General features: G+C 41.7%; 5 protein-coding genes across 5 annotated transcripts; 4 read left to right on the top strand and 1 right to left on the bottom strand.

Moving 5' to 3' along the window:
• The first annotated feature begins 1,161 nt into the window (after positions 1 to 1,161).
• LOC137995102 (uncharacterized) lies at positions 1,162 to 3,813 on the top strand. Its single transcript, XM_068840684.1, has 2 exons — positions 1,162 to 1,494; positions 1,651 to 3,813. The coding sequence occupies exons 1-2, from the start codon at positions 1,162 to 1,164 to the stop codon at positions 3,811 to 3,813; spliced, it is 2,496 nt and encodes an 831-aa protein (XP_068696785.1).
• Positions 3,814 to 3,935: 122 nt separating this feature from the next.
• Positions 3,936 to 5,252, top strand: LOC137995103 (uncharacterized). The gene has a single exon (XM_068840685.1). It carries the CDS (start codon positions 3,936 to 3,938, stop codon positions 5,250 to 5,252), a length of 1,317 nt encoding a protein of 438 aa, XP_068696786.1.
• A 211-nt stretch (positions 5,253 to 5,463) lies between these two features.
• On the bottom strand, positions 5,464 to 6,702 carry LOC137995104 (uncharacterized). Its single transcript, XM_068840686.1, has one exon. The coding sequence runs from the start codon at positions 6,700 to 6,702 to the stop codon at positions 5,464 to 5,466; it is 1,239 nt and encodes a 412-aa protein (XP_068696787.1).
• A 314-nt stretch (positions 6,703 to 7,016) lies between these two features.
• Positions 7,017 to 8,960, top strand: LOC137995105 (uncharacterized). The gene has a single exon (XM_068840687.1). It carries the CDS (start codon positions 7,017 to 7,019, stop codon positions 8,958 to 8,960), a length of 1,944 nt encoding a protein of 647 aa, XP_068696788.1.
• A 240-nt stretch (positions 8,961 to 9,200) lies between these two features.
• On the top strand, positions 9,201 to 10,640 carry LOC137995106 (uncharacterized). The gene has a single exon (XM_068840688.1). The coding sequence runs from the start codon at positions 9,201 to 9,203 to the stop codon at positions 10,638 to 10,640; it is 1,440 nt and encodes a 479-aa protein (XP_068696789.1).
• Positions 10,641 to 12,500: the final 1,860 nt, after the last annotated feature.

Raw genomic sequence — 12,500 nt, forward strand, 5'->3', positions numbered from 1 at the left:
TACTCTTTTCAGACATGAATCAGCTTGTTTGCACCTTTCTGGCGACCTGCGGGAGGGCAAGCTCTAGAAATTCTTCTTTAATGAGCCTTCCGCTGAAAAACTTCCAAGTCTGGCTTTCCGGTGTTAGGGGCCGAGGTTTTTGTGCAAAATTCATCAGCGGCTTCCTTGCAGCTTCTCAAAGGTGTTCCTTCGGGCAATGGATAGTAAAAGTTTTGTAGTGCTTATACAAATTTTCGCTACTTGAAAAGGTATGTTTATACGAAACAAATATCAGCTTGACAATTTTTCTTTCCCGATACTCCATTTAAAATGCACGTGAGCGCTATTAATAGAGAGCCAGAAAACCATTTAAAACATTTTGTGGCAATTTTTTTGTCAACAAACATGGGTTGTCGGCGAGCAGAATTCGAACGTAAGCTGTTGTGCTTTGGCTTTTATTTGTGCTTTTTCTAACTAATCTAAGACGAATTCAGGCTGGTATTTTCGAGTCAAGTGTAAGAAGACGGCAAAACCGTATTGATAATGTATTTATTTGAGTTAACTTCGCGAATAAAGACTGTAATCGCTTCCTTTCGACGGCGGTAGATCGACACGCACAACCGAAATGCACTGTTTCCGGTGAAAGGGCAAATGATTGACAGGATAGCACGGTTTTGACTGCCGCGCGCACTGCGGGCGCGGGTTCCGTATGCAAGGTTATATGTGAGTTGAGTTTGTTGGTAAGAACGACAGGGCGTAAGAACTCTACTCTGCTCTGAGAGGTTTCCCGAGTACTCCGGTTTCTTCCTCTCCTCAAAAACTGTGTCGTTCGAGACTAACGCTAATGACTTAATCACTGTAATATGAAGATTCTAAACTTATAATGGCTTACGTCACAGTAGCTCGTTAGATTGTGAACATTTTCGTTGTAAGCGGAAGCAGATCGAGAAGCCACCGGGTAACTATACATTTGATATTTAAGACCTTGTTTCTGCTTTGTAATTATTACTTATGAGCACATACATATTTCTTAGATTTCGAACGCACTCCTCGTCACGTATGCTACTGAATAAAATGGAACTGTGATAAGCCTGTGTTTGAAACCGATGGTGTTAAAGGACCGTGAACAACGAAACATTCGAAATCCGTTTAGCAAATAGCAAAACCACCGTGGGCAAAAAGATGTCGGCCGCGGAAGAAGCAAAAATCATCCGAAGATCTGCTAAAGGAAGATTCACAAGAAAAAGGAATGAGCTTCTCAAATCTATCGCTGACAAGAGAAACAGAGAGATTATCGAAAGCAATTATTCTCAGCTGGTAGAAGCATGGGGACTCTTAGAAAGCAAACACGATTTATACGCCATGTATTTGACTGACGAAGAAGTAGAAAATGCCGATAACTGGATAACGGAAGTCCAAGAATCATTCACGGAAGCTATGACTATGAAGATGAGTTACATAAACGACATAGTAGCAATAGAATCTAGAGAGCGCGCAGAAGCAGAGCATGAAGAAGTGAGAAACAAAGAGCGCGAGCAAATACAGAGAATAATTGATCAAACAGCTATAAGAAGAAGCACGGCACAAGTTGTTTTTGAAACATCGTGCTAAAGCGTTATCAACATCCTAGAATCAGATAAGGGTACGATCTCTACCATCCAAAAATTTCAGCTCCAACTTGAAGAAGCATTTAAGGAATGCAAACAAACTAATAAGGAGCTACTTAATTTGCTGACGAAAGAATCAGCAGAATCTGAAATCAGATGGATTCACGATATTCAAAGAAAGTACAACGGGATAATTGAAAAACTAGATGTGCAAATTGCTAAAGATGAACAACTAAAGGAATCAAAGCAAGCGATAAAGGAAAAAACGACCAACCTTAGCTTGGAGAAAATAAAATTGCCCAAATTTGATGGTGAAATACGAGAATATCCACAGTTTAAAAGAGATTTCCAAAGGCATGTTGAGCCCACCTTAGACAAAGGCGATGTTTCGTACGTCTTACGATCCTGTCTCGGTAAAGAACCTTACGAAACAGTAAAGAGTGTAGACGATGAAATTAACGAAATGTGGAAACGCCTCGATGATAAGTACGGAGACCCCGCCAAGGTTGCAGATGTGATCATTGACAGTATTCGACGAACCAAAATCATCAGAGAAGGAGAAGATAAACGACTCGTCGAATTTGTAAACATGTTGGAGGACGGATACAGAGACCTAAGAAGACTTGGACTTGAGGCAGAGATTACAACGACCAGTTCTGTAAGCATTATAGAAAGAAAATTACCGATGGATATAAGGAGAGAGTGGGCTCAATCAGTCAGCTCAGATGCAAGTATGGTTGACAAGATGAACAAGTTTCCTAGCCTTTTACGATTTTTACTAAATCAAAAGAGAGCCATAGAATATGATTGTGCCGCACTTCGGGCTTACAACTCTAACACGGCAATGTCTAAAGCAGTCGCGCATCACGCAACCGCGAGAGAATACACTGACGAAAGACAATCGAATAATTCTAAATGCTTGTTCCACAACAACGCTGAGCACTGGACAAGTGAATGTAAATTATATCTGTCCGAATCAGTAGATGGAAGAAAAAGAATGTTAAAGGAAAAGGGTGCGTGTTGGTCATGCTTGAAAAGAGGACATCGCATACATGATTGTAAAAGAAAAGGAAATTGTGGCATAAACGACTGCGCGGGAAAACATCATAGAACCATCCACGAGGAAAGAAAAGAAGTCACAGCGTCAGCAAATATCTGCAGCAACTCACAAATCGGTACATGTCTCCTGCAACTTCAAAGAATAAAAACAAAGAGAGGATACGTAAACGTCATGTGGGACAACGCGGCTTCCATATCACTCATCACAAACAAAAGGGCACGGGAAGAGAAACTAAAGGGAATACGGGTAGAGCTGTCTATCGTAAAAGTGGGTGCGAAAAGCGAGAAGATTGCACCAGAAAAGTACCGGCTATGTCTCATTGACAAAAAAGGCCAAATTGTCGAGTTTGACGTTTATGGCATCGACAAGATCACCTCAGACATTCAAAGCATAAATATTGATGGTATAGTGCAATTGTTCAAAAACGTTTCAAAGGAAGAAATTGTGCGCCCTACCGGAGCAATCGATGTCCTAATAGGCTATGAATACGCTGGATTTCACCCTGAGAGAGAGCAAAACTCAGAACACTTGCTGCTTCTGAAGAATCGCTTCGGTCGATGCATAGGAGGAACACACCCATTAATCAAGGAAACCAGTGTGAAACCTAATCTCAGTGATGTAAAAGTCCTTCATGTTATGAAAGCGAACGTAGAGGATTTCTACAACATCGAAAATCTTGGAATCGAGTGTAAACCCCGCTGTGGAGGATGTAAATGCGGGAGATGTCCCATTGGGAGTAAAGAGTACAGCATTAAAGAGGAAAGAGAACTTGAGCTGATCGACAAAAATCTCGAATATGACTATCAGGATGGTCGATGGATTGCAGAATATCCTTGGATCAAAAACCCTTCTGCCCTCCCAGATAATAGGCGAGTAGCCGTGGCAACGCTGATCTCTACGGAGAAAAGGCTCCTCAAGAACCCTCAGCACGCCAAAATTTACGATATGCAAATAAAAGATATGGTTGCAAGGGATGTTGCCCGTAAACTCAGTAAAGAAGAACTAAACAGTTACAAAGGCCCCATACATTATATCTCGCATCATGAAGTTCTCAAACCAGATTCGAAGTCTACACCGGTTAAAATAGTGTTCAATAGTAGCGCTAAGTACATGGCCATGTACTTAATGAATATTGGGCAAAAGGTCCAGATCTACTCAACAATCTAGTGGGAGTATTAATACGGTTTAGGGAGAACCAAGTAGCATTGATGGGTGATATCAGGAAGATGTACCATACCGTAAAGACGAAGCCAATAGATCAGCACACCCACCGATTCTTATGGCGAGATATGGACACGACGAGAGAACCAGATACATATATCATACAAAGAGTATCATTTGGTGATAAGCCGTCAGGCACCATTGCGACAGTAGCCCTAAGAAAAACCGCTGAGATGGGAAGAGAAAGGTACCCACAAGCAGCACAAATTATCCAAGATAATACTTACATGGATGACATCATTGACAGCACTGAGGACCTACCAACAGCGCAAACAATTGCCAGCGATATTGAGAATTTGCTTAAGAAGGGTGGATTCCAAGTCAAGGGCTGGATATTTTCAGATGATCCTATAAATCAAGACAAAACGGCTATACCTAGCGAGCCAAATACATCGACAGAGAAAGTCCTCGGAATAATCTGGAATCCAGTCAAGGATTACTTATGCTTTGAAGTTAAACTAAACTTTTCACGTAAGAAACACAAGTTGCGCATCGAAACAGATTCAAAGACTAATCCGCTCCCCTACGAAATTCCAGAACAGCTAACGAAACGCATTATTCTTTCACAAGTTAATAGCATCTACGATCCGCTCGGATTATCAGGACCTTTCACAGTGAGAGCGAAAATAATGATGCGTCAGATATGGGCAAGCGACATCAAGATGAACTGGGACGATCCTATTCCGGAGGAGAATAAACGAGATTGGATAATGTTCTTCAAAGAACTACATGAGATGGACAATGTCAAATTTAAAAGATGCATGAAGCCACGTGATACAGTCGGAGATCCAATATTGATTATCTTTAGCGATGGATCCAGCCAAGCCTTCGGCGCATGTGCTTACGTAAGATGGGAACTAAAGGGTGGCCTGTTTAAAAGTAGCCTGATTCTGTCCAAAAACCGCCTTGCCCCGATTAAGAAGATGTCTATTGACCGCATAGAACTATGCGGAGCAATAATCAACAAACGACTAAAAGTGCTCGTACAACAGCAGTGCAGATATCATTTCCAGAAATTCTACCATATCGTTGATTCCCAAATAGTGCATGCTATGATTCAAAAGGATTCCTATGGTTTCAACACATTTGCCGCGACGCGCATAGGGGAAATTCAAGAAGGCACTGATCCTAAAGATTGGTACTGGGTCGAAAGCAAGTATAACATTGCCGATTGGTTAACGAGAGGCAAGAAACCGAGCGAGCTTGGTTTTGGTAGTAGTTGGCAGGATGGACCCACATTCCTTAACCAACCCGAGAGTGAATGGCCAATAAGTCGTAATTACGCTGAACAACAATTACCGGACATGGTGAAAACCGTAAGAATTGCGACTGCAGTTATAAAGGACGATATAGTAACCAGAATTAACATAAACAATTATGTTTAAAAATTGCACCGTAACCAGGATGAGACATGTTGTGAATCTGAAAGACGTTCTCTGGTTAAAAATTGGTTAAAAATTATAAGCTTTCGGCTATCTATCTATAGCCTTTAACGAATGAAATATAAGAAGCACGAATTAAAATATATACGAAAAGGGGTGTAAAAATTCGATGCGGGTGAGAACTAAAATATGAATAAGAATGAACTAGAAAAAATTACAATAAAATAGAGTATTGTCTCGGTAACGGTTTAGAATTATTGTCCGCGTTAACAGTTTTAGCGGTATGCCAGGATTCCAAGGTTTTTCTAACACGGTAGTTGCCTTTGTCAATCACGCATGCATTATTAAAGTCAATAGAGTGGTCATTCTTCCATGCATGGCTGGCAATGTTTGACCCTTTCGCGAAATTTTTTAGGTTTCTTTGATGTTCTTTTTTCCGCGTTAAAAAACATCTTCCAGTTTCGCCAATGTAACTCCACGGACAGTCCGAGCACGGAATTTTGTAAACAACATTGCATTGTTGGTCCAAGGGCTGTCTTGTTTTTGGGGATGGGAATTCTTGCTGAAGGGTTTTAAGTGGTTTGGTGACGACTCGAATTTCATGTTTGCGTAATAATCTCATGAGGGGCTCTGTCAAGCCGCTAATATATGGAAGGCACGCAAATCCATGGGGTGTATTCTGTGGGTCAACCCAACTAAAGAACATTGCTACCAATTCTTCTGGTGATGGTACAGTTGGTGATGGTGGCTTCTTTCTATTTTTGGAAATATAAGAGATGACTGAGGACGGGTAGCCATTGGCTTTTAGTGCATCTGTGACATAGTTGGTCTCGCGTGATTTTCCTTCGTTAGTGCTTGGGAGATTAGACGCACGGAATAACAAAGTAGAGGCCGTGCTGATTTTGTGTTTTCTCTCATGATGTGAGGAGAAGTCTAGATATCTATCAGTGTGGGTTGGTTTTCGATAAACGTCAATGACAGCAACACCATTTTTTCTTGACACTAAGGTGTCAAGGAAGGCAATTTGTCCATTGTTCTCTTCTTCAATGGTAAATGTGATCTTAGGGTCGACAGCGTTTAAGGTGTCGTGGAAGGAATGGACAGCAGCTTTCTTGATGACAACAAAGCTGTCGTCAACGTATCGTTTCCAAATCCTTGGCGGAACAGTGGCGGAGCTGATGGCTGACTCTTCTATCACTTCCATACAGAGGTTAGCGACGATAGGGCTAACAGGGCTGCCCATGGCACAACCATGAATCTGCTTGTATGTGCGATTATTGTAGACAAAATAGTTGTTTGAAAGAGTGAAGTCAAGGAGAGAGATGATGTCGTCGGTAGAGAGGTTTGTTCTGGTCTGTAGTGTGTTGTCACAGTTCAGTTTATTGCGGATATAATCGCAAGCTTTATTCACTGGGATAGCTGTGAAAAGGGACACCACGTCAAATGACACCATGACTTCGTCGTCCAAGATTTCGATGTTAGCTACTTGTTTCGCGAACTGGGAGGAGTTGAGGACAGAATAACCATTAAGGTTCTGTATCGGAGAAAGGATATCTGATAGAAACTTGGATGTGTTATAAAGGGCGGAGCCGATACATGAAACGATTGGTCGAAGAGGGCAGCCAGGTTTATGGTGTTTAATAGAGCCACGAATGGCAGGTAGAGAACCATCTGTGGAATGAAGTTTGCGATAAGTAGCTTCGTCAATCTTATTTTCTCTTTTTAGAGCGAGGAGCTTGCTGTTCAGTTCTCTTTCAATTTTGGTGGATGGCGACTTGTAGACTTGTTGTACGAACCACTACGGCTTCTTTACTACTTGAGAAAGGCCCCAAGTTCGCCCCAACACCACGAAACATCCCTGTTAAAGACATTGTCTCTGAGGTTGAAGCCGCCATTTCCCGCCTCCCCGATGACTCGAAGGACGCCATACGAACCACTACGGCTTCTTTACTCCATAGAGCTCGAATTCCACCACATAAAAATATCACGAAAGCTGAACAAAAAGCTCTAAAGGACTTAAAAAATGATCCTGAACGTGTGATAACAAAAGCTGACAAAGGGAACTGTTTCGTTGTTTTAGACAGATCCGACTATGACACCAAGATGGAAGCTCTACTTAGTGACCCGGACACTTATCAACAAGTCTACAAGTCGCCATCCACCAAAATTGAAAGAGAACTGAACAGCAAGCTCCTCGCTCTAAAAAGAGAAAATAAGATTGACGAAGCTACTTATCGCAAACTTCATTCCACAGATGGTTCTCTACCTGCCATTCGTGGCTCTATTAAACACCATAAACCTGGCTGCCCTCTTCGACCAATCGTTTCATGTATCGGCTCCGCCCTTTATAACACATCCAAGTTTCTATCAGATATCCTTTCTCCGATACAGAACCTTAATGGTTATTCTGTCCTCAACTCCTCCCAGTTCGCGAAACAAGTAGCTAACATCGAAATCTTGGACGACGAAGTCATGGTGTCATTTGACGTGGTGTCCCTTTTCACAGCTATCCCAGTGAATAAAGCTTGCGATTATATCCGCAATAAACTGAACTGTGACAACACACTACAGACCAGAACAAACCTCTCTACCGACGACATCATCTCTCTCCTTGACTTCACTCTTTCAAACAACTATTTTGTCTACAATAATCGCACATACAAGCAGATTCATGGTTGTGCCATGGGCAGCCCTGTTAGCCCTATCGTCGCTAACCTCTGTATGGAAGTGATAGAAGAGTCAGCCATCAGCTCCGCCACTGTTCCGCCAAGGATTTGGAAACGATACGTTGACGACAGCTTTGTTGTCATCAAGAAAGCTGCTGTCCATTCCTTCCACGACACCTTAAACGCTGTCGACCCTAAGATCACATTTACCATTGAAGAAGAGAACAATGGACAAATTGCCTTCCTTGACACCTTAGTGTCAAGAAAAAATGGTGTTGCTGTCATTGACGTTTATCGAAAACCAACCCACACTGATAGATATCTAGACTTCTCCTCACATCATGAGAGAAAACACAAAATCAGCACGGCCTCTACTTTGTTATTCCGTGCGTCTAATCTCCCAAGCACTAACGAAGGAAAATCACGCGAGACCAACTATGTCACAGATGCACTAAAAGCCAATGGCTACCCGTCCTCAGTCATCTCTTATATTTCCAAAAATAGAAAGAAGCCACCATCACCAACTGTACCATCACCAGAAGAATTGGTAGCAATGTTCTTTAGTTGGGTTGACCCACAGAATACACCCCATGGATTTGCGTGCCTTCCATATATTAGCGGCTTGACAGAGCCCCTCATGAGATTATTACGCAAACATGAAATTCGAGTCGTCACCAAACCACTTAAAACCCTTCAGCAAGAATTCCCATCCCCAAAAACAAGACAGCCCTTGGACCAACAATGCAATGTTGTTTACAAAATTCCGTGCTCGGACTGTCCGTGGAGTTACATTGGCGAAACTGGAAGATGTTTTTTAACGCGGAAAAAAGAACATCAAAGAAACCTAAAAAATTTCGCGAAAGGGTCAAACATTGCCAGCCATGCATGGAAGAATGACCACTCTATTGACTTTAATAATGCATGCGTGATTGACAAAGGCAACTACCGTGTTAGAAAAACCTTGGAATCCTGGCATACCGCTAAAACTGTTAACGCGGACAATAATTCTAAACCGTTACCGAGACAATACTCTATTTTATTGTAATTTTTTCTAGTTCATTCTTATTCATATTTTAGTTCTCACCCGCATCGAATTTTTACACCCCTTTTCGTATATATTTTAATTCGTGCTTCTTATATTTCATTCGTTAAAGGCTATAGATAGATAGCCGAAAGCTTATAATTTTTAACCAATTTTTAACCAGAGAACGTCTTTCAGATTCACAACATAAACAATTATTCCAACTATAAGAGATTGCTACGAGTGACAGCGCGAGTTTTGTCGATGTATCACACAGATTCGAAACCTACATTCTTTGATGTCAAAAGGGAACCCACTGCAGAAGATCTCATGAAGGCTGAAGATCTGTGGATCAAAGAAGCTCAGAGGAACATGCACGAAGAACTCAAGGCAGGAAAATACAAACGTCTATGTCCTCGCCTACGTAAAGATGGAATATATGTCGTGGGAGGTCGTGCCACCCGTTGGATGGAAATGAGTTACAACAAAAGCGAAGTTATATTATTACCCTATGAGCATCGCTTCTCACGTCTCTACGCAGAATATGTCCATAACAGGGGAAATTACGGAGTATTAACAACTGCCAGTAAAATTCGCTCCAAATTCTGGATTACAAAGCTACTTAAGATGACGAAATCAATCAAATACAACTGTATCATATGCAGAAAGCTTGATAAAAAACTAAGTGAGCAAGTAATGGGAGAACTTCCAGAGGGGAGACTCAAGCCCTCTCCAGCCTGGCATTGCACAGCTATTGACTTGTTTGGTCCCTTCAAGATTAAAGATGAAGTAAGAAAACGAACGACAGGAAAAGCGTACGGAGTTATCTTCAACTGCTTAGGAACACGAGCCGTGTATCTAGATCTTACAGCGGATTACAGCACTGAAAAGTTTTTAATGGTGTTGAGAAGATTTGTTTCATTAAGAGGTTATCCATTCAAACTTTACTCCGATAACGGATCTCAGCTAGTTGCAGCTAATAAAGAACTGAAAAGTGTTACCAGAGGATGGGACTGGGAAGAATTACAAGCATTCGGAAACATAGAAGGTTTCCAGTGGGAATTCACAACAGCTGATGCTCCCTGGCAAAACGGAATTTCTGAGGCTCTTGTAAAATCAGTCAAAAGAGCTATTGCCGCAGCCATCCATGAAAGCATTCTGACCTTTTCAGAGCTACAGACAGTTTTATTTGAGATCGCAAATTTGATTAATGAGAGACCCATTGGCAGACATCCAACATCACCCGATGATGGAACATATTTATGTCCCAACGACCTTTTACTAGGAAGATCAACTGCCAGAGTGCCAAGTGGACCTTTCAAATTTACATCCAACCCACAACATCGATTTGCATTCATTCAAGGCATCGTTAACAGCTTTTGGAAAAAATGGACAAGAGATTACTTCCCCAGCCTTATTATTAGACAAAAATGGCACACTGCACAACGCAATATGATTGTTGGAGACATCGTCTTGATGCAAGACTCAAACCAAATCAGGGGACAGTGGAAACTCGGTAGAGTGTCAAAAATTTACCCAGGGAAAGACGGAAAGGTTCGTAAAGTAGAGGTACAGTACAAGAATCCCAGGCCAGGTGAACCTGTGACTAAATACGATGGGAGAGGTTATGTCACTGTTGAACGAGCTGTCCACCGTCTTATAGTATTACTGCCAGAAGAGGACAATAGAGACAAATCAAACTAATCGATTGTTGACTCTGATCATTAACTCAAAATCTGTAAAAAAAAAAATTTTTTTTTTCTTCGAGCGGGGGAGTGTGTCGTTCGAGACTAACGCTAATGACTTAATCACTGTAATATGAAGATTCTAAACTTATAATGGCTTACGTCACAGTAGCTCGTTAGATTGTGAACATTTTCGTTGTAAGCGGAAGCAGATCGAGAAGCCACCGGGTAACTATACATTTGATATTTAAGACCTTGTTTCTGCTTTGTAATTATTACTTATGAGCACATACATATTTCTTAGATTTCGAACGCACTCCTCGTCACGTATGCTACTGAATAAAATGGAACTGTGATAAGCCTGTGTTTGAAACCGATGGTGTTAAAGGACCGTGAACAACGAAACAAAAACCAACACTTACTTTGATTTAAATCCGGGACCAAACGACAATTTCAAATAGTACAGTGCGAAAGACAACCCGAGCAAAGTCAATTTCATGGCGATATTCACCAGAGTTAGACGGAGGCTATTGCTATATTTCGATTTATATCAGGAACAATACCAGTATAATTGATATGGACAACAACTGGAATATTTTTATATTTAAAGAAGCTTTCTATATAAAAACTAAGCAGTCTGCAATTAACTCTGGCTTAAAAGCTAGCCGCGAACTATCATTATTTAAATAAGTCTCCTGTATTTAAATCACGCGCTCTGTAAACCTTGATTTGCCTGATGATGATTTTGAAGTAAATCGAAATATAGCAATAGCATCCGTCTAACTCTGGTGAATATCGCCATGAAATTGACTTTGTTCGGGTTGTCTTTCGTACTGCATTAATTTGATTTGTTCGGATTTCAGTTGAATCAGTCTTCCCAATTAATATAGCCTCCCACGCAGACACTCTTAGGGCTTCCTCACGCGTTATTAGGGAGCTTTAGCAACGACAACGGCGACGGCAACGAGAACGTCACAAATTTGCATATTCAGTGGGCAAAAACAATAGCTTAGCACGCCCCGCACGTGCGTTTTTCATTTTTGTCCATTTCTTTGCCGTCGTCAGCAAAGCAACAACGTGAAATAACCAAGTTTGAGGTGTTACGGAGAACGTCAGCACTTGGAGATAAATTTTCATTTTTCTCACCTAAATTTAGCGCCGCTCGTAACGGTTTAACTCCTGAAGGACCGCCACACCTTTGTCATATTAAAAAGCTTGGAATAGTCGCGAAGTGATCGCAATAACGTGAATTTATGTTTTTACATGACGTTCTCGTTGCCGTTCCCGTCGTCGTTGCTAAAGCTCCCTATTCCCTCGTGGGGGAGGAACTGGTGCCATAGATCTGAGAGTACGAGTGTCTGCGTGGGAGGCTGCAATTAGTAGAGCTCGTGCTCGGCTAAATAACCTTGAGACAAGGCCCGGTTCAGGCGCCTTCCTTCACATGATCCAAATCGAATTCATTGAATTCAGTTCATGTGAAGTACGGCGTTTGAATCAATTCAGAACGACCGGTCTAATTTGGATCGGCTAAAGCCTGGTTTCCATATGACTTGTAACGGTCTGCGACCATCGGATGATGTCTGCGTCGGTCTTATCGCAGACGATCGTAAACACAGGAGGCAAATGTTTCCATTTAAATCTGAAGCGATTGCAGACAAGCGTACCACTAATCATCTGCGAAGCGGGGAAAAAAGGAGCGCACTTTAAGTCTGATTGGACGTGTTTCAAGGCGAACCATAGTGTGTCGCCGATAGAACACAGATCATCTCAGACACGCGTTTCCACTAAAAATTGTCTAAGTCGGAAGCGTCGGAATGGTCGGGAAAGTAGAACTAGATTCAACTATCCCGATCATCCAGACCGTGTGCCGCAGATCGCC

Source organism: Montipora foliosa, chromosome 3, assembly GCF_036669935.1.
Source record: "Montipora foliosa isolate CH-2021 chromosome 3, ASM3666993v2, whole genome shotgun sequence".
Taxonomy (NCBI): domain Eukaryota; kingdom Metazoa; phylum Cnidaria; class Anthozoa; order Scleractinia; family Acroporidae; genus Montipora; species Montipora foliosa.